Raw genomic sequence first — 22396 nt, forward strand, 5'->3', positions numbered from 1 at the left:
CCTCCCCAGCTTTCTTGTCGGCCCCTTTAGGTACTGGAAGGCTGCTCTAAGGTCTCCCTGGAGCCTTCTCTTCTCCAGGCTGAACAGCCCCAACTCTCCCAGCCTGTCCTCACAGCAGAGGTGCGCCAGCCCTCGGATCATCTCCATGGCCTCCTCTGGACTCGCTCCAACAGGTCCATGCCCTTCTTGTGCTGAGGACCCCAGAGCTGAAGGCAGTACTGCAGGGGGGTCTCACCAGAGCAGAGGGGCAGAATCCCCTCCCTCGCCCTGCTGGCCACGCTGCTAGGGGTGCAGCCCAGGACACGGTTGGCTTTCTGGGCTGCCAGCACCCTTTCTTGTCAACCAGCACCCCCAAGTCCTTCTCCTCAGGGCTGCTCTCGATCCATTCTCCGCCTAGCCTGTATTTGTGCTTGGGAATCAAGGTACCATGTAATGTAATAACCAGATTTCAGAAGAATTTGGTTTATCTCTATTTCTTCTAACATGTTAACAGGAGATTTATTCTTTAGGGTGTTTAAACCTACATTAAAGCAAAATGGCAACAAACTTACTGTGTCTGATATCAAAATAAAGACATTTCCAGCCATTGATGAATGGTACCTTGTTTTATTTCAGGATGGTATATTCGGTGAGAGGCTTTGAAATACCAACATTTAATCTAAAACTTGTTTCAGATTCCCATAATTTTAATTAGAGAAAACCGAAAGCTTAAGATCACCATTTGTGTAAGATGCTTCGCATATGAAAAGTGCAGATTTCTTGAACTGTGCTTGGATCTGCTGAACTGTTTCTGATCAACTTTGTGAATTAAGTATTTTGCATTAGTTTTCTTTCCATATGGATATGCTTATAATTTTATTCTTTTATGAATTTTTGATTATAAAAAGATCAAAATAAAATTTTATGAAGTACTGTTGTAATAAATCATAGAATCTATAGTTGAGTGCTCCTCTTAAGAAGTAGTGTTTTCTTCAAATTTTCCAGTTTTAATCGAGATGCTGTCTTAAATGCATGCAGAGTGGCTAGTGGGATTTTCCCAGTCTTCGGAGTGTTTGGAGTTCTTTGCTGCTGTTTCATAAGCATCTGTAGGCAGTATGGTGTTGCCACCAGCACTCAAGATCACATTGACTGCTGTTTCACCATTTAATAAGGCCTATTTCAAGGTATCAGGACCTGTGGTTTTCCTCAGAATTACCTACTCAGTAGCAATTTAAAAATTAAACGGTTTTGTTGTTTGAATTAGTTGGTTTCTGAGGATACTTCTTACATATCTTGGTCAAGTTGACATGAAATGTTTGTGACATTGTTCGAATTCTGGTCTATCTGCTGTAATGTTCTGTGTTAAATCACAGACCAGCCCAGGTTGGAAGGGACCTCGAAAGACCGTTGGTGCAACCTTTTGTGGTACAGCGAGCCGAGATGATACTATCTACCACCCTGTCCAACCACATCTTGAAAGCCTCCAGTGATGAGGACTCCACCACATCCCTAGGGAGGTTGTTCCAGTGAACGATTGTTCTCCCTGTAAAAAATTTCTTCCTTGTATCAAGATGAAACCTCTGCTGGTGCAGCTTGTACCTGTCGTCCCTTGTCTTCTCCATGTGGCTCCTTGTAAAGACAGAGCCTCTGTCCTCTGTGTAGCTGCCCTTTAAGTGCTGGAGCACTGTGATGAGGTCCCCCTGAGCCTTCTCTTCTCCAGGGAGAAGAGACCCAGCTCCTTCAGTCTTTCCTCGCAGGTTAGGTTCTCCAGCCTCCTGATCACCTTCGTGGCCCTCCTTTGGACCCTCTCCAGTCTGTCCGTGTCTTTCTTGAGTTGTGGGGACCAGAACTGGATGCAGTGGTCCAGGTGTGGCCTGAGCAGCGCTGAGTAGAGCTGGCAAGCACGGTTGCATTTGAGGAAATACATTCGTGTTTGACCAACCTGCTGCTGGTTTATCTGTATCGTATTACCTAGCATCTACGTTGCATATGGCTGGCATACCTTTTGAAAGCTTAACAAATTCATTATTGAAAAGAAGGAATGCAACAGTCATATAACACTATAAATATGACTATATAAGCTCAGTTACATTTTTGTTCTCCTAAAGTAAAAATTTTAAATGAAAAGAAGGGTACAGTAGCCTTCTGTGTTTGGAAATGCGAAGCTTTTGGCTTTTCATTGAGCGTATAGCAAGTCAGACCCTTGAACATGAGTTTCAGACCTCACCCAGTAGGCAGATGTTGTTGAACTCTGCATGGTCATGAAACCTGGCTTCTAGACGTCCCTCTCGGCATCACAGAGGTGCAGCTGAAAACAAGGCCCAGGGTGTCAGCGCGTCAGGGTGGCTGGGGAAGATGTACTGCTTCTGTCCAGTAAGTGGTCTTCTGTCCAGTCGGGTCCTAAGGGACTCTGTACTGGGTCATGCTTTTTGGTTTACAGGAATTGGGCTCAGTGGGGAGGTGGCTGTGTGCCTCTGGCAGTTACGGGAACTGTGTGTTACAGTTACATTACAAATGATTGTTTCAGAACAGATACAGTAAACTATTTGGTGTATGAAAAATGAAGTTTATGTGCAGTGATTCTCAGTGGGATGAAATTAGATTATTTTAATATAGGGAAATGGATGGCTGTCTTGTCTTTCAACTTTGTGAAGCTCTCTCCTGTAGCATACCTAAGATGCTGCATGGTTTTTATGGGAAACCAGAGCTTATATGTGATTTTCTTTTTTCAGTAAACAGTATAACTTCGTAGGAATAGCACCAAGATATTTTTTCATGGCTCTTCTCTTTTGGATATTGGAGAAAACCTTGTTTATCAAGCCAGATTATGGATACTGGTACAAAATGTATTATCCCACAAGTACCGCTTTTTTAAGGAAAAAAATTATGGGAAGGAGAAATACCATACTCCAGTCCAGAAGCTTTCAAAACACTGAACATCATCTATGTGATATGAAAGTATTTTCCTGTGAGAGAACATCTGTATTTATTCTAAGATAATATGTGGATTTGTTAACTGGATTTTTGAAGAGTGACAAAGTGCATGTACTGTGCCTGTTTTGGTGTGTGCAGTGGGGCAGGAGCGGTTCCCGAGGAACCAGCCTGGCCGTGTGATTGCCGTTGAACTGCCTGCCTTATTCAAGTGTCTTGTTGAGCTGAGGTGGTTGTCAGTTATGTCCTGGCTTAGGCGTAACTGCCGTTAAGCTTTGGACAGGGTTTTAAGCTGTTGCATGTTAAATACTGACTACTTCAGTTATAAAACAAACCAGCAAACTCAGTTGCCTGTGTTTAGGATTGAAAATCATGCTTTTGATGTGACTGAAAGAAACAAAGTGCGTATAGCCACAGCTCATACTATTGGGTATGTTGGTATGAATTTAACCAAGAACAGTCTTTTCCCAAAGACATGTCTGAAATTTGGATCTCTACCAGATGGTTCTTGTGCTTCTGTGAAAAGAGGGTAAAGTCTTTTAGCTTGCATAGAAAATACATATATTCAGCAGTTACTGTTTTTAGAGAGAGAGAATTTTTATATATGATAAATTCAGGAAGATGTCAGATTTTTTTGTGGCAGATTGACTTTCTCCTGGCGAGTGCTGCGTTACCCAGGACTGTGGTCACTAAGGGGTTGGGAAGAGCATTGCCAGCAGTGGAGGGGGGTGATCCTTCCCCTCTGCTCAGGGCCGCCAGGGCAGCGTGGCAGTACTGGACCCAGAGCTGGGTCCCTAGTGCGAGAGAGACATGGACGTACCAGAGCAAGTCCAGCAAAGGGACACTAAGATGCATAAGGGACTGGAGCATCTCTTGTGTGAAGAGAGGCTGCGGGAGCCGGGACTGGTCAGCCTGGAGAGAAGGCTCAGGGGGACCTTATCAATGTGAGTAAGTACCAAATGGGAAGGCACGAGGAAGAGGGAGCCAGGCTTTTCTGTGGTGCACAGAAACAGGACAAGAGGCAATGGGCATAAACTGAAACACATGAATTTCCACCTGAACACAGTCACTTTTTTACTGTGAGGGTGGTCACACAGCTGAACAGGTTGCCCAGGGGCTGCGGAGTCTCAGTCTGTGGAGACATTCAAAACCCAACTGGACACGATCCTGGGCAGCCTGCTCTGGCTCACCCTGCTTGAGCAGGGGTTGGACTAGATGACCTCGGGAGCTCCCTTCCAACCTCGGGTTTTCTGTAGTCTTCCGTTCCTTACTTTAGATACAGAAAGAACCTGAAGCATATAGTAGATCATAGTTAATTTGATGAAATTAGGTACCCTTGCGATGATAAATTTATATATTACAGACCTGAAATCATTCCAGCTGAGATCATGATCTAGCTCCACCACAGATGATAAAGCAGGTTTTCTGATTTCTCCTGTGTAATTTTATTTGCAAGGTATGGATCTAATAGAAATATACATCATGAAATAATCGGAGAATTATTTTTAATTCTGCCAGTCTTTATTCACGTCTTGCTAACCTGGAACAACGTAACTTCACTCACGTCTCTTTAGCACCTAGCCATGGGATCGACTACTTGGCAACAGGCACCAAAATGCTGGGATTCTGGATGTTAGCAGTGGTATGTGAGCGATGCACCAGAAGGGCGAAAAATCACCCTGCCAGGGACAAGGCTGTGATATAGTCTTGTGCCTCCACTTCTTTGCCTCCTTAGTTAGTAATCAGGCTTGACACTTGCTGACTTTTGGACAAAGTTGCTGATGGAGATGTAAGACACAGTGTTATAAGAGACAGGACGTAAGGGACAGAGGAAAAATATTTGGTGCCCCAGGATTAGGGAATGTGTGTGGTTAGTACCAGCTCTGTAGCTTGTGACATTACAGGCAGATTCACTACAGAACTGCAGCACATACTTTTTCTCAGGAGGCTCTGGGTTTTTTTTCTTGAGTGAAGTGAAGAGGGCTGACAGTAAAATGACTGCTTTAAATTATCTCTAGCTGCTCTGCTGAGATGGGACCAAGACGGTGGTGCGTACTTAGATGCTCAGTAGCTGTGTGTGCTGTGACCAAGGGAAATCATCCCTTGCACAGTGAATCCTTTGGCTCTTCCTACCCTTCGAGCTTAAACGGTGCATCCCACAGACTGTGCCTGTAATGGCAGTGTGCCTGCAGAAGGTTCGTGTTCTCTCTGTTTGTGTTTCTGCTGAATTCAGCTGACCTGCTGGGGTGGTTACCCATTGACTTTTCTTCTCCAGAAGTTGTCTCTTAGAATCTCAGTTAAAAGCATTAGTAAGATATGTGTGTTTATATTGTTATGTGGTACATGAGGCAAAACTGCATTTTAGGAACTTGGGATTTCTTTCTTGCCAATCAATTTCTTTCTTGCTTATCAAGAAGCTTTTCCTATTTCTGGCAAGCTCTTTAACACCTTTCATACAGGAATTTTCCAAGAAGTTAGAATTCTGAAGGGGTATAGATCAGTAGTAATGTGACAAGCTAAAATACTTGTTTTGAATAATGTTCAAGAAGCTTTTACGGACAGTAATGGGGGGTGTCCGAGGATGGGGAGGGGGCTCCACTTTCTCAGTAGTATGTGCGCTTCCATGGGTGACGCTGGTGGGGGTCTTCTGCTCTGCCCAGGCAGAATGCAGTGCTGTAGCACATAGGTCATCAGAGGATGCTGTGTAAATAGCAAATTTATCTCGGCATGTGTGAGAAACTGGGACCACTTGATACAGCACAAAAGTAATGCTCTTCACAGTTAATATGATTAAGGGTACTGGTTTTAATTATTTGAAATACTTGGACTCATGGAGTGGCTTGGACATTGAAGCAATGTCCCTGGTTTTGTCATCTCAAAACACAGAGTGCAGAGTGATCTTTAGAGCTCTTGGACAATGTACTACTGATGTTAATTGCTTGGAGAGATGCAGAAAAGATTTGGAACATTTATGTAATGAGACAACTGAGCATTCTAGCAAGCAGGGTTTGTTGAGGATTTTTTTTTTTTTTTTAAAAAATGGAAAGTCATTCTTTAGGACAGAGATCAACCTCTAACTGATGAGATTAGGAAGTCTGCTTTCACAGAGGAAGCGCCTGTCATACTGAGCATCAGTTGTCGGGTTTCTTTTATTTTAGCTGAACTTTTTCTGAAGTACTACCACTATGGATTATGGCTAATGGATTAGATTTCTCTTTCATCTGATGTTCTATGGCAAATTTCTTTGTTACCTTTCTTTCACGTGTCATTTCCTTTCATTCATTTGCCAAGTTAAAAAAAAAGTGTGATGTTTCTGAAAGACTGGAATTATTTACTATTTATGAACAGATACATTAAAGGTTGCAGTTTGAATGGCTAATCTTGTTACTCACCTTTAGTTGCCAGGGAAATCATTCTTAATAGAATCAAACATACAGATAAGCAAAAACAAGCAAAGTATGCAGTAAATAATTAACTAGAATGCAATTTAAACTCTACTGTTCATTATAAAATCATCAGCAAAATTAAGTCATCAGCTTCAAACTGTTGTCGTGTAGTAGCTGTTGCAGCATTTAGATCAGAGGATTATGTTTCTGGTTTCCCTGTGTTTTTTGTCTGTTGGACAGACACTTAACAAGGATCTGCTAAACATACAACTATTCTCAGATTGTGTAATAATGTTCTTAGGATTTTGTGATACGGAATTTTAGCTATCATATTCATTTTCAGGGACTATGTTTTTACTATCCAGTACTTACCTAGTTCTTTGTTAATTAGTTTATTTCTAAAGCACTTTTTAAATTACACTAATAGACACATTGCTTCTTCACCGTTACACAGCTACTAAAACACAAATAGCTTTTGTTACGATTTTTATTAGAATGTTGCCTATCAGAATGGGAGATTTAGGTAGCTAACTTCAAAAGTCGCATATACTCTGGGAGGGGAAGTTGTGGTTTTGGTGGTGTCTCTACATTGCTTCGATAGACAGATGCTTAAAGGCTTGTAATTGCAGAACAGGGGAATACCATCCTGTGAAGTTTCAGCTTCCGAGCATTAACAGAGTCTAGGCTTGGCATTCAGGAGGCTCAAAAGCCATATACATTGCCAAAAATAAATTTATCTTGAAGTATATTGCCAATTATGATCCAATCAATGATGCCCTTAAAACATACTGCCTTTGCAACCTGAAACAGGTATACTGTCCTTTAGTTATAATGCGAGTTCAGAAACGGAAGACATTCAACTTTCAGAGTATCTTAAGCAGATGTTGCTGTTATAAATGTAACTGGCTTATGCTGTTGTTTTCTGGCTTGTTGTTTGCACTTTTTAATTTTTTTTTCTATTTTTCTGTTTTTTCTACTGCTCCCATATTTTGAAATTGGAGGATGTTTTGAATTAGTTTAATTTTAACTTTGTCCAGGCAGTGTGAAATGATTGCTTAAACATGTCAGATCTTTGCTGAGAAAAAAAGTTAACATCGTGATTCTTGCAAATAGATCATCAACATGACTGACATTGTTTATTGTACTTCTGTTTTTAGAATAATATATAAATGCTCTATGTGTGACACTGTGTTTACTCTACAACCTTTGCTCTATCGCCACTTTGATCAGCACATTGAAAACCAGAAGGTGTCTGTTTTCAAGTGTCCAGACTGTTCTCTTCTATATGCACAGAAACAGCTTATGATGGATCATATCAAGGTGTGTAGGCATCTTCTCTTGTTTCGTTCATAGATACCATTTGTCATGAAATATATGCTGTGAGAAAATACTGTAAAAAGGCACAGAATAACAAGAAGACTGCTGAAAGAGAGAGATGTTTATAATTCCAAGAAAGTAATCTGTGAGTTATGTTCTCAGATGTTAAAATGTTGTATGTCATATAGTCTTCAGCGTATCTGTGATGCAATCACTAACTCGTTTTTTCTACATGAATGTTGATTTTGGTATACTAGGAGTATCTCAATGCATTGCATTCAATAGGTCATTTTATCAAATTAATAATGGGTATAATGAAGTAAGTTAGTTGGATCCTAGTAGGTATTGAGCCTTATTCTAAGTATTATTCCAGTTGTTAGGAGCTGAGAATGCTGAGTACATTATAAAAGCAAACCTTTGATGTTCAGAATTCACCAGTGGGAACCAGTATGTTTCTTGAATAGATGTAGAGGTTATTTGTGTATGTGTTTACATACAAACATGAACACATGCATGCTTTGAAAAAAACTTGAGTTGGTTTTTCTCTTAAATACCCTTTTAACTGAAGAAGATTTACTGTTATTAAGAATCAGCAGTCTCCTGGCTATAACTTGTTAGCTGTGCATTTTGAATATGCTGCGTTACCTTGTTTTATATGTACCAAATCCTTTAGCAGTGCTGAAATTTCATATGCCTTATTAACATGATCTGGTGCCTGGTAACAGTTGAAGTTATTCACACCATTGAAAAGTATTACAATCCAGAATGGTAGCGTTTAGTTCAGTGGGTTTCTCTTCTAGTGACATGTAGAACCTAGTAAAATTTCTATACAGAGTAGTGGAAAAGCAGACGTCTTTCTTGTCTGCTAAAACCATCACTTTGCATGTTAGTCTCAACTATGGCACTTGTAACCTCAGAAATCTCTGAAGTTGTGTTGAAAACAAGATCACAAGCCTTGAAAAAACGTTGGTCTTAAAGCAAGTCTTAAACTTGAGGACGAGATAGGGAAGGACTGACCCAAGACGTTCAGAAATACAAGGACTGGATATTTTCTTTGTTTCTGAACTAGTTCATGTTTGCTGTAAGAATGGTCTTACATTTATGCCAGATATCTTAAATGCTCCTCTCATGCAGCAATGCAAAGTCCTATTTTCTGTTTCCTTTGATCTACTTGTATTGCTTCTTTTTTTAACTAAATAGGCAAATTCCATATATTGCTGTGTATGCCTTATTTATGTAATTAGTTTTTCTTGACTCTGGTATTGTTGTAAAAGTATTGTTATATCTGTACGTAAGTACTTCTTTAGGACCTGAAAAGAACTATTTTAGGAGCGTGATCTACTGTAGTTAGGGCCAGAAGCTATTCTTGCATAAATTAGGGTTGCTCAGTATCTCTAATTATGAAGTTATCCTCAGTTACTTACAATTGGGGCACTATTTAACTCTTGGCTTTAGTGTTCCTTGCCAGTATTTGTACTTTCAATCAGTGTTTTTTTAGCATGTTTCACTATAAGTGATTCAGACATTTTTGAGAATAAAATTAGAGGATTAGAACATACATGTGCAGTAACAATATTACTGCTTTTCTTCAGAATTGCTAGTGCTTTAACATTTAGGATGTGTGTATAGCAGTAGGCGACAGCAGCAGAAAAGTATAAATTTGACTTCAGTTAAGGAGGAGTGAAAAAAACCGGTAACGGGGTATAGATAAAAACAGAAAAGGGCTCAGGGAGAGGATGAGTGCCAGAGAAGGGCAGAGCTCAGCCCAGCTGCACAAAAAGTAATTGTTTGGTGTGGCTGGACATAAACCATTAAGGCAGAGAAGACCTGGATGAAAATAGAACAGAAAGGGATAGAAGGAAGCTCAGGAGAAGGTTATTTAAAGCTACAAAAAATAATCTAGAATAATTCCTGCAGATGTGAATGTTTCTTGATGGCAAAATGTGTGTCTCATTTTCCTGTAACGGCTCACTACAAGAAAATTTCTAACAGCCTGTGAGAAGAGGTGGTGAAGGTCTGGACCGGAGGTGTAACACTCCCAGTTCTGCTGGTTATATGTGCTGTGATCCTTGTGACTCCATGTTATGCTTTAATGCTTTTTGTTTATTTTCAAATAAGAAATTTAATTTCAAGTATTGTATTTAAAAGACATTTAGAAAGTTGAGCACTGACATTTTACATGCTGACAAGGTAAGCTGGGATGGAAGCTCTTTGGTTGCATGAAAGTGCAGGAACCTCCTTCCTGCCTACCCCATCCCTCTTTCTTCTTGTCCTGGTGCAATAGGATACTAAGGGCGACCTCCTCCTTTACTACACAGCATCAGTTTGTTCTTAAAGCCAGTCAGTTGGTCCTGCGTGCTTCACTTTTTAGTAACATTTTCGTTTTTAAACTTATCAGCTTTTCTTTTAGAAGTTGTTAAATAGAAGCACATGTTCTACAGATCGGGTTGATATTTGCTGTAGAGCCAGCAGGCAGTCCCAAAAGCCACAGGATTTACAAAAGAACTTCATACTGAAGTACTATACTGGAGGGTATCAAATTTGTATTCTTGTATTCTCAGAATCAAGACTGTACAGAATGGATTTTTGTTTCTGAGATTACCTGTGGGAAAAATAATTGTGTTTGAGATGGCTAGACACATCATCCAGGAGAGTTATAATAAAGGTCAGTAGATGAGGTGATTAGAACACTGTCATTGTAAAGGGCAAGTCTTTAGATGTGAAAGAGACCTTGGTGGTGGATCCGTGTTCAACAGTATGGTACGTCTGGGCTGCAGGCGTTTTCGTTGGCCCAGAACCCTGCTGACTCATTCTTCTTGTATCCATGTTCATATCTGAAACTCTGACAGACACTCAGAAGCTCAGGTCTTCCTGAACTGGTCATCTTTTTGGTAGGCCCAGGTATCACACCAGCATATGACACTGGCTGCAAAAATTGGGGAAGGAGGAGATGGAAGAGTTCTTCCCTTCTTACTGATTGTTTACTTAAAAGTCTAGAAATAAATCAGAGAGGAAAGATCACTACCGGAGAGCAGCAGGGTGCTTGAGAACAGCTTGTTAGGCACCTCTTAGCTGTCCTCTGTTCTTGGGGACCCCCTCAGCCCAGCACACCTTTGCTTCTAAGGACTGTTAGCGACATAGCCCTAAGTTAGGGTGCTCATAACCTGAGCATGGAGTAAGACAGGGCTTAACTCAGCCTCAGCATAAAATATGAATATACCCTAAACAATATAGTTGCCTGATCTTTCCAGAGTTGCCTTTTCTTGTCTTATTTACCAATGTGTGAAGTCAAAATTTGTCAGTAAAAACCTTTCCTTCCTGAAAATCTCTAGTCATGTAGTTTGAAATGTGGATGCTCAACTGATATGTTAGGTAAGTAAAGCAAGAAATTAAATTTAACATAAAGTGCTTCTTGAGCCTTTTTTTTCCTCCCTAATAAACAGCAATTTAACCCTAACTTACAAAGTCTCTTTTTTTGTGTGTGTGAAAATCTCTAGCCATGGAAGAAAACTTCTCTTTAGCTGTGGTTGGTGTCTGTTAGTGTTGTTGTCTAGTTTGTCTTTATGCTAGGCCTTGCCCTTACTTATTCATGTTTCTTTCAGTTAAGAATGTGATCTGATAATAATATGACAAAGAAGTAAATGAAGACTTTTGATTCAGAGAGTCTTTGCATTTTATCAATACACTGTATACGTCTATGTTAGTTTTGTGTTTGTTTTTTTTTTCTTTTATTGTAGTCTATGCACGGAACTTTGAAAAGTGTTGAGGGGCCACCAAACCTGGGGATAAATCTGCCTCTCAGTACTAAACCCACAACTCAGAACTCAGCTAGTCACAACAAAGAGGACACAAAATCTGTCAACGGAACAGAAAAGTTGGAGAAGAAATCTCCTTCTCCCATAAAGAAAGCAGAGCCTAAAAAAGTCGCTAATCCTGGCTGGACGTGTTGGGAGTGTGATAGACTCTTCACTCAGAGAGACGTTTACATCTCTCACATGAGGAAAGAACATGGAAAGGTAAATGAGTAATACTCAATTACAAAAAAGTGAATTAAACCTGAAATATGAAGTAATTTTTTTCCAAATTCAGTTGTGTTTTGCAAATAATTCCTCTAAGTTCCATTGTTACTCTTCTCTGTTCTTATATCTATTTTTCATCTTTCTCTCTTTGGCTGCTCAGTTTTTGTCATTTTCTACATAGTTCTACTGGGAAAATCCACACGCTCTTAATTGTAGGCTTCTTCGTCCAGTACCAAAATTTCTTCAAGATGGAAAGAATGAAAGATGTTCCAGTATTTCATCCAAGTCATCTAATCTGATCCAGGTTCTTATTTCTTCCTTTGTGCCTTCTCAGTTCCCTCTTTCTCTTGAAAGTTAATTAACTCAGGGAATGGAGTCTTGTTTTATTGGTCCAATGAGTGCCAAAGAGCATTTCATTTTAAAGGTAGACACACTCTGAGGTTCAGCCGTTGCTGTAATCTTACAATTGCAGGTTCAGTCAGCAAGTCAGCCGAGTTGAACGAGTTGGATTTTGTATTTAAAGCAGCTGGATTTGAGGTAGCTTTCTTAAAACGGATTGAAAGTGAAATATGAGAATGCTGTGTTCTCAAGTCAGCAGAAAGACAGCTTCATGTCCTTGCTGCATCCGATAGCTTTTCCAGTTAAATGAAGTTAAGACGACTGGCAGGTAGGCAGTAGTGAAACTGATCCTTGGATAGACCCTTCTTAGCTGTATTTGAGACAGACTGTAGCAAGCTCCAGGCCGATGATGACACACACCAGTCGTCTGCTATTCAGTCCTGTCCTTTGCTGTGTGCTGCTGAACATGGTCTGATTCTTTTCCTCAGCGGGGAAGCAGGGAATTAAACTAATGTACTGTGCTGCACTGCAGAAAAAGAGCAGGACTGGAAGGGGTGGCAGGCTTATTTTGGCTAAATGGAGAAGAACCATCCTGAGTGAATATCTGTAGTGTTTAGGATGCTAATATGCTAGAATAAATGATAGCGCATTTCCAGAGGTTTCTGTGTCCCTTCAAATTACAGTGCTTATCTCTAAAGCTGTTGTGCAAATTATTTTATTCTGTTTATAAACATTTTATGGAAAAACTGAAAATGCCAGACTACTGAGTGTCATCTCTAATTTTATTCTGACAAATTAAAGCAGATAGCACCAAGCCTGACTGACAGGAGACTATTTCCATGTTTCTCCTTGCCTTCAGTAACTCCCACTCCATTCTTTCAGCCTTCTTGCTGTAAAGAGTCCTGTAGCTACATTGCCAGTCCCCCTTGGAACAGAACACACAATACCAAAGGATTATGATTCACAGAACTACGTTTTCTTTTACCTGGTTCTCCTTTTACAGCTTGAGGGCGTGAAAAGTAGACAAACAGCTGAGCTCATGTGGACTCCATTTGATTTTTCCAGTTACTTTGAAAGACCATTTTTGCATTTCTGTCCATTGAAGTCACGGAGGAACTGTTAATTGCTGCAGTTTCAAGCCTAGCAGGTATATTCATGACACTTTTGCTAGGTAGTGTCTGTAAAGGAACTCCGTAAAATGTGTTACAGTCCCTGTGGCATACCTGTGCGCTGAATGCTTGTTTCTGATCCTGTAATACTCATCCAATCCTAGTTTAATTTTCTGTCAAAATCAGTCTCTCTAGCAGCATGTAAACTGTTGGTCCACTCTGTTTTGCCTGTTAGGCCAGATATTAGCTCATCAGTGCTTTTCCCAGAAACAGAAATAAGTTTAAGACCAGATGCATTTTACGTTGATGCAATTCTTACAAACAACACACACAACCTCCCTATGAAACCGTCACTTCAGAGTGAACTAGAGAATGATACCCAGTCTGATCACAGCTACAGCAAAGTGGCAGAAGGCATGTAAAATAAGGTTAGTAACACATTGATAATGCTTTCTAAATACTAGCTTTAAATATGTATCTTTCCATCTCTTAATAAGAATGTGCAATATTACCTCAAGAACAGCCCTTATTATGAAATAATAGATAATTGTTGCACTTAAATACTGGCCTAAAGGCCTGTTTCATTGTTACATTTATGTGCTACTTTTTATCCCTATTCAAGCGTTCCTGGAGTAACACAGGAGACATATATATATATTAAAATGAGTAGAGATACAACCCCATGTCTTTCAGAAATGGGTGATAAAGACCAGTTGCTACGTTCTTTCCAGACCTCTCAAAATTTTCACTAAATGTTAGCTTTGAAAATGAGTATATTCAAAAACTAAACTTTTCTGGATACATTTTATTGTAGAGAGACTAGAAATGAGCATAAGATAACCAAGTGTGTGATATGGGTCTAATAAATAATGGAATTAATTTATAGCCTATTTTTCTTAAGAATGATAGGTGTGGGTTAAACACTCTAAAATGATCTATGCAGAATGTTTGTTAAAAACTTTAATTAAGCAATTCATGAGCTATTCACAAAGTCCATTGTCATGCAAGGTATTTGAAGTCCATTAGTTTCAAACTTCTAATTGCTGCTTTTGCAGGATCAGAGTGCAAGTCTGGAGCTGTAACCCTTCTTAGCTGGTCCCAGGCTGGATTATTCAGAGATATTCATAGGACAGGTATTGCCATGTACATCCTCTCTGGACAGATTCGTGAGTTTCCAGACCTTATTGGGAAATGTCTACACAGACAGATTCACATTTTCTATATCCTCTTCCTGAGCTGGTTGAAGGTGAGCCAGCTGTAGGGTAGGAAAATTTGTAGCCACCTTGATGTGAGTCTCTGCCTGATCTTAAAAAGTACACCAAAAAAAAAGTTATTATCCCAGACGAAGCGTGGTTCTAACAAGTCTGTACAACTCCTGGCTTGAAACTGGATCGTGTACGTCTGCACTCAGCTAAGTAGACATATGCTGAGCTTCCTAGGACTTGTGTGTAAGCGTGTTTCTATGAAAGGACAGATGTTTTCTAAGCAGGAATTGCTTTACCAATTCCAACTTCCTGTGCATCTAATTGAACATCCTCTTTCTTCCTGTAAAGACAAGATGCTGTACAACATGCTGCAGCTACTTACAGAACTAATTTTTTAGTTCTTTTGATTTTGGCTGCCATTGCAGAAACCAACGTGTCCAAAATCCTATTTGGGTATCTATGTGGAGTTTTCCCAAAGACTTTAGAACGAGTGTGGTGTCATGGATGGTTACCCCAGGTAGTGCCTCTGGTGCTCTGAGAGGGAGCGGGTCCTGCTGAGCACAACCCTCCTGCTGCTTTTCTGACTAAGTGCTTGATGCACCTACGCTGTGCAGTGGCCTCCACAAAGATACGTGGGCTGCCTTGGTTGAGCTTGCGTGCTTGTACAGCATGGTACTGGGCTGTTTCTTGATAGAAGCCCTAATATGACTTCACATTTTATTTTATTTTATAAATTCTTCCCAGACCATTGCAGTCATAAGCATACTGCAAAATGTATTGATTAATGCATTAGCATTAATGAGTATGCGCTGTGTGTACACACTGTCAGGTTTTCACCTTTAACAATTTTAAGAGCAAAATATGTTGATTTCCTTTTATTTTAATTGACCTTTAAACGTGAAAAGGAAGTCTAGGTTGAACAGTACTGTGCCTCTAACAGCATTATGTTGACTAGCCCCAATAAAATTACCATATAATGTTTCCTAATGGGCTGCTTCACATGTGCATGAACGACCTTTCAGAACTGCTTTTCTTTCCTTCCCCCACACTCCGTGTGATTTTGGTCTTGATAGCAAAAGGTCTCATCTCACTGTAGCAGCCCTTACTCCTTTACCCATTCCAGACATCCCTTTTTCCTGTGTAGAAACTTTCCACCGTTCACTCCAAACTTTGCAGTAAATGATAATTTTCAGTAATGACATCACCTCTGCAGATCTCCACTGGCTTGTCTGTAGCTGTTCCTGAGCAATGTAGCCATCAGGGAGAATATGAACACCAACATAAAGCTCAGCACTCAGAGCACAAATATAAGATGGATGTTTTTCAGTTCCTTAAGCATTTCTGTATGGCTCGAGCCTGTCAGTGTTTAGGATTGCGATTTCTTTTTTTAAAATTATTATTAATTAATATTAGGCACCAGATAATGACTCATGTCACATTAAAATGTCCTTGTGGATTCTTGTGCATCTCCATTGTTTAGGAATTTGTATCTTCCTCAGAATGTAAGAATAAGTGAGCCAAACCTTTTATATTATTCTATGAAGAAAAGCTTTGCTATTGAGTGCTTTGGAACATAGGGACAGATCTTGGGTGGATTCTCCAGAAGAGTGGAGAAGGGTCCAATTTCAAGCATTGATCCAGGTCTTTCGCTCAGTGGCGTCAGTTGGAATAGTAGAATAAAATTATGTGATTTGGTTTTTTTCAGTTTCTCAATAAATGCAGGAAGGAGAATGTTATTGACACTATGAAGGAAAACTATGATCACTGCTGTAGCAGGAAAAAGCAATCCAAGGAACATGATTTTCCTTCTAGATACTTGACTGATGGTATGAGACTGTCTGTTGCTTCACTTTTACCTGACTAGCAGGCATGAGCCCTCCTTCAGAGTGGAACACTTGAAATCTGGGTCCATGCGATCCAGCTTTCTTTTGGGAGGTTCCAATGAAATCCATTTCTTTTTCAGACACCTTGATTCTGGCAGGAATCGTTTTACTGAATGATAAGTGTGGAATCCTGGCCCTGGCTGGATTGTTGAAAAGTAAACTTAAAAGTAATCTGGAAAGGTCTTCAGTTAGATTTGTTTGATCATTGTTTGGATTTAATTTCCAAGATGTTGTTTCGATTTCCTTGTTACTGCCAAAACAGCAAAAATTACAGATACGAACAACCTCGTGACCTGTGAAAGGAAGCAGGAAATCTGATTGGGAATATTTCCATTTCCTTACTGCAGCTACTCCGGTTGCTAAGACGTGCTGTTTGAACCGAGTTCTAGGACTGATGGAATTTAAGGGACAGGATGATGTCATTCATTCTTGGGGTTTGTATAGCCCGCAGTTTTGGAGATGTTACTTCTTCAGATGCTAGAGCTCCTGTGGCCATGTTCAGCTGGAATGCCATAGATGGAGACCACTCCATCCTTTTCAGCTCCTTCCTTTTCTTTCTCCTTCCACTTAACAAACGGTAATATAAAACACACAGAATTCCCCAAACAGATGTCCCTCAAGTTGGCATTGGACCATGCTTCTCATTTCTTCATGACTTTTCTGAGCCCTGTTAGTGTGTCAGTGTCCGTGACGTTTTGCTTTGGTCCTTATAACGTGCTCTTCACCCCTCCTTGTACGTGACTGATGAGCTCTCTCAGTCAGCAGCTGCAGATGTAGTTTGGTGATGGGAAGGGAAAGGTTACTTTATAGTGAAAGCAAATCCCTTACCATAACTGCCTTTACTGATCCAGAAATAATCCACTGATCTTCCTTGCTCCTTTGGTGGAAGAAATTCACTTCATCCACAGTCTGTGACACTAGTTTACAACTGGTGGTAGATGTGTGTGTAAGTCTCGCTGGCCACACTGCTTTGAAAGAGGTGCAGGCCCTCTGACTTCCGCAGTGTTGTTGTAGGAGTGGCGTGTACTTGAAGATACGGTACCAAACACTGGTAAGTGATGTTTCTTTCCTGTTATCAGAAGGTTCGACACATGCGCAGCTTTTACTGAGCTTTTTTAATTCATGTATTTTTCTTCTTCTTTTAAAGCAAATGAAGAAACATCCATGTCGACAATGTGACAAATCTTTCAGTTCATCCCATAGTTTATGTCGTCACAATCGTATCAAGCACAAAGGCATTAGGAAGGTTTATACATGCTCGTAAGTTCTACTTTTTTATTTATTCAGAAACAGAGTATAAACTAACAAAAAGCATTAGCTGGATTTCTTTTCTTGACGGTATAAAAACCAGTGTCCCATTCATTCAAATGAATCAGTTATTTACATGCATAGACAGGCCAAACTGTTTAGGCTGTCCTGCGTGCATAAAACATAGCACGCTACTGAGAATGCAGGTACATGAAGTCTGCTGTCTTTCAGGGGCTTTGGCAAGCAGACCTGAAACTTTAATGAGCCAGAGTGTGCGTGGCTGGTAGTTCTACAGTGATAAACTTGGTTTTCAATAGTCTCTCAAATACACAACCAACTCTTCTAGTCTACAAAAACCAGTATTTGTAGTATTTTTCTCATACATAAAACGGTGTGTAAGGTAAAAATCCTTAGTGATGTTTTAAGTGGCTGGAGAGACAATACATAATTTAGTAGAAAAATCCACGTCAATCAGATAAGATATATAATACAAACTTTTTGTTGTATCTCTTTGTTCATAGTTTTGTATGTATTTGCATGCTGTGGAACTGAGTTTGAAGTTCTGAAAAGGAGACTGCAAGCAGCAGCCATTCTCTGTGGCTGAGCTCTTACCAGTCCCTTCTCTGCCGTAGTATGATCTCTGCTTTGTTACGGAAAGCACAAGGCCCAGTGGTGTGGAAACGTGGGGCTGCCGTGCATAGCATAGCGTTCCAACAACGCCTGACACAACCCATTCATCAGATTGCTCTTAATGTGCCCTTACGTGGTACTTCAGCCCACGTGAGCTGGCTAGCGCAGACACTGTTTCTGTTGGTATATGGCAAACAGCAAGTGCCTAGTTTTTGCATACCCTTTGAGCAGAAAGCTGATTGTTATTGTCTGTTTTTGTTTCCGAATGTCTACAGTACTGCCTGTCTTTTTGTGTCTTTCTTTTTTTCTAAAATAAAGTTAAATGAAACAGCATTTTGAAAGTTAAATCCTTAGGAGAGAGACTCGGAAAGAGAATATTACAGTTTCACTTCTCCCTTGCAGTTCTTGTTTGGCCATCCCTCCTCCAGACACCTGTACAATTACGTTACAACATTGGAGCTCAGGAGAAATACATTTCCCCAAAGCATATGAGAGGTTTAGAAGTGATGCACCTGGTTCTGTGAGGGAGAACAAGGCACAGATTGTGAAAGACAAGTTTGTTCTGCTGGTTAGTTTGAGGTTGGAAAGGGAGCTGAGAAGGAATTACTAGTTCCAAGGAGATACGGATTTGCATGCAGAATTAAGTGTCGTTTGGAGCTAGCATTCATCCTGCATGGAAGGTGATTGCATTCCCTATGAAGTTTAAATTAAGGAGAACTTGGGAAAGTGTCTAATGGAATGCCCAGTTTGGTGATGTTAGCAGAGGTCCAACAAACAAACTGAGATGCTCCCAGGTTTTATTCCAACTCACTCTTTGTACCATTTTGCATATTATCTTCAGAGAACTTCTCATTTGCTCTGAATATAAATTGCTCCAACATTTCTAGTTTTATTTTGTAATCATTCTCATTTTCTTATAATACTTACCTGTGCAATTGATGGGAATAACGTTGTCGCTGTCTTCAATAGATTGTACTCTAGTCTGGATTTATTTACTAGTCCTATTTATATTCTTCAGAATACTATGACTTATGTTAAGCATGACATTTGAATCTCTGCACATCTGCTTTGTGTTTATGTAGGCACTGCCCAGATTCAAGACGTACTTTTACCAAGCGGTTGATGTTGGAAAAACATATTCAGTTGATGCATGGCATTAAAGACCCTGATGTGAAAGAAATGACTGAATCGACCAATATGGAAGAAAGGGAAGTAAAAGAAGACACAAAGGTAATCACTTAAAAGATTCATTCAGTCACTGAGATTGAATTTTTTGTGGGTATACATTCAGGATCTTTAAATAGATGCAGGTGATTTGATCCCATAGAAGTCTGATCTTCTGTGAAGTAGAGCCCAAAAAAATGTCTCAAAGGTTCCTGCAACAAATTGTGTCATGCTTGAACTAGATCATGTTTTTGGAAAGACTTTCTGTTTGGTTTGATCACTGAATGATGGAGAATATAACTTACTCCTTGGTGGTTTGCTTTAAGAGCACCTTTCAAATCCTCTGCAACCAAGTCCTCTCATAGCTGTAGAAAAGCTACAGGTTATGTAGAAGCAACATGACCTTCTTCCAAATACCCAGCCTTGAGCTTATTTGGTACAAATTTTACAGTGAAACTGCTCTCAATCCGGTGATTGAAATACAGCAGGATCTCCTGCCATTGGCATTGGTGCAGCCTCACCTCCAGTGCGGTGGCAGTTCTGGGCCCCACCATTTAAAAAAGGATGTGAAGGTCCTTAATGCAGAGAAGGGCAAGCAAGCTGGTGACAGGGCTAGCAGGCATGGCCTGTGAGGAGGGACCGAGGGCTCTGGGTCAGTCTGGTTTGGAGAGAAGGGGGCCGAGGGACGACCTCATTGCTTTCTGCAGCTTCCTGAGGAGGGGACGTGGGGAGGGAGGTGCTGAGCTCTGCTCCTGGGATCCAGGGACAGGACCTGGGAATGGGTCAAAGCTGCCTCTGTCAAGGGAGGTTCAGGCTGGACGTTGGGAAGCCTTTCCTTACCGAGAGGGTGCTCAGACCCTGGAACAGGCTTCCCAGAGAGGGGGTCGGTGCCCCAAGGCTGTCAGTGTTTAAGAGCCGTTCGGACACTGCCCTTAAGAACAAGCTTTCACTGTTGGTCAGGCAGTTGGGCCAGGGGATCGTTGTAGGTCCCTTCCAAATGGAATTATTCTATTGTATTGATGATGAGTGTCAGGAGGAAAGCAAAAATAAGATGACAGCGCTGTCCAAAGGCTTATTACATGCAGAGATTAACAATATTTTTTAAGTGTTCTGGGCTCTATATGATAAAGAATTTCATCTGTGACAGCATGTCCAAATCTGACAGCAGAGACAAAAACATACCTGTTTTTCAAAATGCGCTATTGTCCTTTACATGACTGTCCTTCAGCCCAACATACTGTCTTCTTATTTAAGTGTTGAAAATATGGCAGCTATATACATTGTCTTCATAAACATCATGGAGCATATCTGAGCTACATAGGATGCAGAGGATTCTTGAGGATTATTCATGTCAGAAGAATAACAAGGAGAATATAAAAAATGATCGGTTTAATTAGTTTAAAAAATTGTGCATATTGATCCATCCTTTGGCGATACGTTATTTTGGTTACTGACAATCAGGAGATAATGTGTCAAGTCAAATTTCAGGCATGAAATAATATTAAGTAATTAAAATGGAGTTCGAGAAGGTGGTGCTGGAAAGTTCCCAGGCTGATACTCAACATTCTGCACACAATTGAAGTCTCATTTGTGTCATACTTGGATGCAGTTATGCTGGCAAATACTTATTCGAGTTTACACGGTGTATTAGATACTGTAGCTCTATCAGAGCTGACAAAACAAATTTTGTATGCAGTTTATAATAAAGAAAACCCTTGGTTTTCCAACATGCGCAATATATATTTGCTTGTATTATTTCAAATGTTGTATTTGTCAAAGCTGTACTGGAATCTACCAAAGGAAAGTTTTTGAAGTTTGCGAGTCACAGACAGTTATGAAAAGAACTGCGTATTTATGCTTGCATGATATACCATTTATGGCCTTTTTTAGGTTCCTAGTCCGAAGCGCAAATTGGAAGAACCTGTGCTGGAGTTCAGGCCTCCACGAGGTGCAATCACTCAGCCTTTGAAGAAGCTAAAGATAAATGTTTTTAAAGTTCACAAGTGTGCTGTTTGTGGCTTTACAACAGAAAATCTTCTCCAGTTTCATGAACATATTCCTCAGCATAAATCTGATGGCTCTTCATACCAATGCAGGGAATGTGGACTCTGCTACACATCCCACGTGTCCCTCTCCAGACATCTCTTCATTGTACATAAGCTGAAGGAGCCTCAGCCAGTATCAAAACAAAATGGGTCTGGGGAGGATAATCAGCAAGAAAATAAACCCAGTCACGAGGATGAATCATCTGACAGCACAGCGTCAGACAGAAGATGCAAAGTGTGTGCAAAGACTTTTGAAACTGAAGCGGCCTTAAACACTCACATGAGAACACATGGCATGGCCTTCATTAAGTCAAAAAGAATGAGTTCAGCTGAAAAGTGATCAGATTATTTGGGACGCAGAAATCTCTCTCCACATTGGAATACTAATGACATTTTTGCTACAGAAAGTTCAAGGTATAATAGCGTTAACAGTACTGTTCAGGCTGTTGCAATATATTCTGCATAAAAGTGTCCCCTTCACCTCATTGTCTATACCCTCAAAACCATTGAAGCAGTATTTGAGTTGAGAAGAGTTTGTATATATTTAAAGTAATAACTTTTATACTCTTTGTTATGTGTTTGTATTGGTATCTAGTGGAAAATCTGGGTTTTTCTGTTTTGTTTCTGTTTTTTCTAGTAAGTTTCTTTAAAACAGAGTTCTGAATGCTGGGGCAGTTCCTTAGGTTCTCTTAAACTATTTCTTATTTGAATGCTTCTGAAAGAAAGTTTAGCTAATGGAAGTGCATCAGAAGGCAGTGCTTGGAGGGGAGTGGGGAGGGGAAGCAAGCCAAGGGGAGATTTTAAATTCTAAGAACTTGTGCTTCTAAATGTCTAAGGAAGCTTTTAAACTTTCTCTTAAAAATATATATTAAAAAAAAAAAAAATTAAAAAAAAAAAGTACCACTGCATACGTAAAATGCAGTGCTGGTTTTAGGTGGCAACACCAAAACAGGTGCAGACCCCCTAGAATGATAAAGTACTTTTGAAAAGTATAATTGCACAACTCTATGTATCATGAAGTGATTATTTTTTTTTAGGCCATCAGGTGCTTGTGATCAAAGCTCAGATTGTTACAAAAGGGCTGGGCTGCTCTGGATTTAACAAATAAGATGTAATTAGAGGAATAGGTTTATAATGATGA

General features: G+C 40.1%; 1 protein-coding gene across 1 annotated transcript in view; it reads left to right on the forward strand.

Annotated features, from left to right (window-relative positions):
* The window catches only part of ZNF532 (zinc finger protein 532), a 35686-nt gene extending 13579 nt beyond the window's left edge, over nt 1-22107 (forward strand). The window contains 5 exon segments of the mRNA XM_009703468.1: nt 7454-7616; nt 11351-11629; nt 17316-17428; nt 19129-19276; nt 21101-22107. Of these exon segments, the coding sequence (XP_009701770.1) occupies nt 7454-7616; nt 11351-11629; nt 17316-17428; nt 19129-19276; nt 21101-21595 (1198 nt within the window). The 3' untranslated portion in view covers nt 21596-22107.
* Nucleotides 22108-22396: the final 289 nt, after the last annotated feature.

The sequence above is a fragment of the Cariama cristata genome, unplaced genomic scaffold (assembly GCF_000690535.1).
Source record: "Cariama cristata isolate BGI_N322 unplaced genomic scaffold, ASM69053v1 scaffold15947, whole genome shotgun sequence".
NCBI classification, from domain to species: domain Eukaryota; kingdom Metazoa; phylum Chordata; class Aves; order Cariamiformes; family Cariamidae; genus Cariama; species Cariama cristata.